Source organism: Belonocnema kinseyi, chromosome 2 (assembly GCF_010883055.1).
Source record: "Belonocnema kinseyi isolate 2016_QV_RU_SX_M_011 chromosome 2, B_treatae_v1, whole genome shotgun sequence".
Taxonomy (NCBI): Eukaryota; Metazoa; Arthropoda; class Insecta; order Hymenoptera; family Cynipidae; genus Belonocnema; species Belonocnema kinseyi.
This window is the reverse complement of record NC_046658.1, coordinates 97945524-97951774: the sequence shown is the minus strand read 5'-3', so window position 1 is coordinate 97951774 and position 6251 is coordinate 97945524. Positions and strand designations below refer to the sequence as shown.

At 23.6% G+C, this 6251-nt stretch overlaps 1 protein-coding gene across 1 annotated transcript in view; it reads right to left on the bottom strand.

The window, feature by feature from the left end:
* The window catches only part of LOC117167203 (required for meiotic nuclear division protein 1 homolog), a 14532-nt gene extending 10765 nt beyond the window's left edge, over positions 1-3767 (bottom strand). Inside the window, exon 1 of the mRNA XM_033351945.1 lies at positions 3199-3767. Within this exon, the coding sequence (XP_033207836.1) occupies positions 3199-3510 (312 nt within the window). The 5' untranslated portion in view covers positions 3511-3767. The remainder of the gene's footprint in view (positions 1-3198) is intronic.
* Positions 3768-6251: the final 2484 nt, after the last annotated feature.

Sequence of the window (6251 nt, the reverse complement as noted above, 5' to 3'; positions counted from 1 at the left end):
AAGTTTAAGAATTTTGTGCACCGATGGTTGAAGAAATTTTAAGATATTAAAGCGTTTTATGTCTGAAAAAAAAATATTATAAAAATAAAAAATCAAACATTTTTCACTATTTTTGTATACAAAAACCGCCATATTCAATTTTGAAGTCAAAATATTCGAATTTTGACCACGAATTCGAATTTAGCTCACCCAAAAACATAAGGAACAGTATTTTTCATCTATTTATTGTTTTGTTATATCCATAAATTTTGCGGTCAAACCCATGTTATAAAATTGATAGCTTTGGTCGTTAATGGGTTAAGAAAAAAATATTATAGGAAATTTAGTTATTTTTATTCAGGGTGTCTACTCAAATCCTGGAATAAAATTACCTTCCAATTCCAGGTTTAATTTTTCACGAGTTTATTACAAATAACGTTTATTTTAGTTTCTAAGCATTTGATTCATATTACTAGATATTCTTAAATATTTTAGCACGATAGATTAAATAAATAATTAAAAAAAGCTAAAAACATAATTAATCATTTTTTGTACTTGTCTCTAAAGTCCATGAATTTGAATAAAAATTCAAACCCATTTTTATTTTATCTACTTTTACTTAAAATGTAGTGCATATCTAGATAAAAGAAATGTGAGCACTATATTATATATATTTGGCATTTCAAAAAGATAGATGAATTTCTATACGAATAGCTGAATTTTGAACTAAAAAAGATCACCTTTCAATTTTATTTTTAAAACAAATTTAATTTAACTTTTAACCAAGTAGTTTAATATTCCACCAAAATCAGAATTAATTACTAAAATGATCAATCTTTAATTGCAATACTTAAATTTGTAATAAAAAAAATAGATTTTCAAACCAAATAGTTAAATCTTCAGCCAAACTAAAGAATTTTCAACTAAAATGATCAATCTTTATCTGAAATAGATGAATTGTAAACAAAAAGATGCATTTTTGAGAAAAGATTTTAATTTTGAAACAATTAGTTTTTTCTACCACAAAGATGTTTTTTCAACAAAATAAACGAATGTTCAACGAAATATTTACATTAACAAATACAAAAAAAAACAAATTTTTAACCAAATAGTTGAATTTTAAACTAAAAAAAGGTCAAGTTTCAACCAAAAATGGCATAGAATATTCGTTTTTACCAAAGAAGACAAATTTTATACATTTTTTATCAATTATTTTTTAACCAAGCGACGATTTTTTAACTAAAATGATGATTCTTTAACTAGAATCATTAAATTTCCAACAAAAAGGTTACTTTTCAACCTAGACGATTAATTTTAACCAAAAAAGTCACAATTTCCAACTAAAAAAGATCTTTTTTCAAACCAAATATTTAATCGTTATAATTTAATTTTCAGCTAAAGAAAAAACGAATTTTCAACCAAATATCTCATTTTTCAACCAAGGAGATGAATTTAAAAATAAAATATTGAATCTTTAACAAAAAGTTAATTTTTGACAAAAGAGTATCTCTCAACAAGTAAGTAAATCTTCATTCAAAAATGTGAATTAGGAAGAAAAAATGTATTCATTGATATTTCAACCGACGATTTAAATTTTTAATAAAAAATAATGGAATTCAACCAAAAAGAACAAATTTCCAACAAAATACATTAATTTTCAACCACATCAGATCAATTTTTAACCAAAAACAAAATAGCTGACTTTGAAATATTTGAAATAGTTAAAAATAATTTAAGGTCCCTTGAAAATAAAATGAATTACATTTATTTACAAAAGTGCTCTAGAAATCCGTTGACATCCATTTAAATTTGTAAAATCCTCTATAATATTTTAAATAATTGGAAAATCTATATAATCCCTTCAAACCCTTCGGAAATTGATTAATTACTTCATACCCCTCGAAATTTCTCAAATCTGTAGAATTCCCATGAAATAAAATGTAATATATTCCTTAAAGTTCTCTAGAAATTGGTTAAAAAAATCGCAAAAATTAATCAAAATACGCAAACAATTTTGAAATACCTTAAAAACTTTGAAATCGCTAAGAATCCCTTGAAATTTAATTTATTTTATAACATTTTCTAAAATTCCGACCCTAACAAAGTAATTTAGGTGGATTAAAATTGCAGAAAAAACTTAAAATAAGGATTGATAATTGGGAAAATCATATTTTCCAAGGAAATTAGGAGGCTCTGGATCTGCTTTTGAATTATTAGCAATTTATATATGGGTCATTACATGGGAGATTTACAATGAAAACATTTTTTTTCATGTTTTGTGTTCGAAAATAATCGACACGTATTTTTTTATTTTAATGCAATACTAGAAAATCTTGAGGTATGATTTTTAAAAATTTGTTAAACGGGAAAAATCATTTGGTTTCAATCGCTCACTGTAAAAGAAGTTTTGAAAAGAAAAAATTATTCTTCTGCTGAAAATACGAATTCACCCACAGGCTTTGCAAAATAGTAAACATACACTCCTGTTGTTATTTTTCTTAACAATATAGTGCATTTTTATAAACAATTTTATTTATTTTAAACTTGAAACATTTTTTTCGATTTTTTTACCTTACACTTTTTGTTCAAGATTCTTAAAAAAAAAAAAAAAATCGTAACACTTGGAGTTTTCAATCCCCCATTCTCAAATTCTTCCTGCATATTTGAGAATCTTGAACAAAAATTTTAAGGTAAAAAAAACCGAGAAAAAAATTTTCAAAGTTCAAAATCAATAAAATTGTTTATAAAAATGCACTATGTTGTTCTGAAAAAAAAAACAGGAGGCATGTTATACTATTTTTCAAAGCTTGTGCGTGAATGCGTATTTTGAGTAGAAGAATAATTTTTTCTTTTCAAAACTTCTTTTACAGTGAGCGATTGAAAACAAATGATTTTTCCCGATTGCCAAATTTTGAAAAATAATATCTCATCCCATATCCCATATATAATTTTTCCACAATTTATAGCACGTACAATGATTAAGTGTGCAATTTTGAACGGATGAAATGAAATTTTATATGCTAAAATTAATGATGAAAGAAATACACTTGAAGCTCATACACAATTCGAACCAATCCTCAGTCTTTTTTTTTTTTGAAGAGTTGAACAAAGAAATGAAAACAAAATTTGAAACAATTATAAAGTAAATCGCTCATTAGTTTCTAATTTTCAGGTTTAAATGACTAAAATAACAAATATAAAGAAATAGAAATTTCTTACCCCCGGAGCTGGAATGTCTTCTTCATCAAAGAAAGATTTCTTTTTCCTTAAAGGTCTTTTTTTCATCTGCAGCGACGAAATATTTTCTTGAATTCCCTTCGAACCACTTCCCTTTGTAAGGGTAGAAAATTGCGGATCAGTATGAAATAAATTCTGATATTCTAGTTTTGAACTCGTGCGAAGAACGGGGGAAAATACCGTCGCAAGCATTCTTTGAGATTGCAAAAAAACAATCCCAGCATTACGCAAATTATTAACATTCGTACATAAAGTAGACTTCATCAACAATCGCTGACAAGTCATGACAATCATTTTTGTTAATTTATATTAATTACATATACAGAATTCATAAAAAACGCAATCGAAAATTGTATAGGTTAGGAGTTGTCGGTGCGATACATGTGTTCTTGAATTCGTCACATTTCTGTTGATACTGGCAGTTCTATGTTTTACAAAACTGAGGAATGTTCCAATTGTGGTTTTCACTGCATTTACAATTAATAATAAATCCAATTCTTTGATAAGAAGCGATTATTTTGTGCGGTGCACTTTTTAGGTAACCTCAAACACTGTCAAAAACATTTGAAATCACTGGCGTAGATGGCGCTGAATTCGTTTAATTTGAATAATTATTTGAAAAAAATTTAATTTCAATAAAAAATCACTTTTAATAATTTGTATAGACCACTCTACTATATAATTGAAATTATTTATTTTATTTATAACTGAAATTGAGATTAATCGCGTTGAAACTTTTTGAATTCAAAAATGTTCAACTACTAAGAATTAACTTTTGCAATTTGAAAGAAAGCTTTTAGAACTTTTAATATGAAAAAATAAAAAAATTTGAACTTTAATTCTTATAGACCATCGCAGCAGACAATTAAAATTATTCACCTTATTTATAATTGAATTTTTAAATGATAGTTTTGAAAATTTTCAACTTAAAAATGTTCAACTACTAAGAATTAAGTTTTTCAAGTTGAAAAAATGCTTTAAAAACTTGAAATATTAAAAAAAATTTTATTTAACTAAATTTTTACTTTAATTATTATGAAACACCCTACTATTGAATTTGTAGTTATTTGTTTTGAAACTTTTTCAACTTAAAATGATCAACTACTAAAAATTAATTTTTGCAATCTGAAAAAATATTCTTTTAAAACTTTAAATATTCCAAAAATTTACTAAATTTGACCTTTAATTGTTATGGACCACCCTACTATACAATTTAAATTATTAATTTTATTTATATATAAATGGTAAATAAATCGTTTTGAAGCTTTTTCAACCTAAAAATACTCAACTTCTAACAATTAACTTTTACAAATTGAAAAAAAATTCTTTTAAACATTTGAATAAGAATTCAAACAATTAGAAAATGGATAAAACGCTATTAATTTTAAATTGTCTAATTATAAAGCATAAATTAGAAATAATTTAATTTTTAATGTCCTCAATTCAAACTTGAAACTAAGTAGAGAGCTTGTGAGAAAAATGTAAAAAGGTCGTTTAGAAGCATTAAAAAAAAAGAATACGTTTTATATATTGACAAATGTCGTCAAAATTGTAGAAGTTTTTCACATGTCCAATTTTACATTTTCTTATTGTTATGTCTTTATTTATATTTTATATTAAATTTGTTTATGGTATAAATAAATATTAATTTTAATTTTAATACTACTACTTGAAGTTTAAAATTATTTTAATTATATTTATAAATTGTGAAAAATTTTCAAAGAATACAAAATTGCAATTATATTTTAATTTTACAGTGCATTTTATAATAGGCTGCGTCTGATGTCCCATAAAATTGAGGGCGTTGGAAATGGGGATGGACTAATCACCCTGAACTTTAAGACGACGAGACACCTCGTTTATAATATTAATGTTAAAGTTTATTTTTATTTCCAAACGAATAAAAGTGTTAAAAATATATAAATGACCCCTTCCAATTTAGAAAAAAAATCAAAATAAATAATTCCTGACATTAAAAATATAAAAAATTCAAAATTACAACTATTTTAGATTAGGTAAAATTTGGACAAATGACAATATTTCGAATGGAATTGAATTTATATCGCCTCAAAAAAATGCGTTTAAAAATTGTATTTGTTTGGAAAATTTTTTAACCGAATCTTTTAAAACTTTAAAAATGTCACACTAAATAGATTTTATTTGATAAACATAAAAAAGGAAAAATTGTATTCATTAAAAATTGTGATATTATAACTATTATATTTTTCGAAATTCAACCATTTTATTTTTAATTGTAAAATTACAACTTATGGAAAGGATAAATGGAAAATTCAGCGTTCAACATGAAAATTTAGAATTAGAAATCAACATTAGAAATCGGACAGTTTTGAAAAAATTAATAGAAAACTTTAAACAAAAAAAAATAAATATCAAATCAAGTTTGAAATATACGATTCCAATGTTTGAAATTGACGACTTTAAGATTTTCAATTCGACATTATATATTTTTTTAATTGAGTTTGAAATACTCAATATTTTAGACTATTTTAAGTAAAAAGTAATTCAATTTTCATTGCCTGGTTCTAAAATCGTCTGATTTTAAGGACTTGAATTTGAAAAACTATTGTCCTAATTTTAATTTTTTTCAAATTTACTCTGGTGGCATTTAATTTAAAATTATTTAAATAAAAACCTTTTAAAACAAAAATTGTGTAACTATTCAGTCAACTAACAATATTTCATATTTTACTAATTCGAAGAATTAAAAAAAGTAGACCATTTTGTAAGTTTCGAATTGAAACAAAACAATTTAGAATATTTAAATCTAAAATTATTACATTCAAAAATAACTATTAAGACTATTTTGAAATACTTAATAGAGAAAATTTCCTGACCAATCATCGCTTAGATTTAGATTTATAATTTACTATATTTATTTATATATTAATAACAATTAATTAAACTTATTATAAATTAAATTTTCTAGATATAAATTATAATTAAAATAAATTTAAAAGTTATTAATAATTTTATTTGCAATTAGGATACTTAAAATTATATCGAATATTTTATTA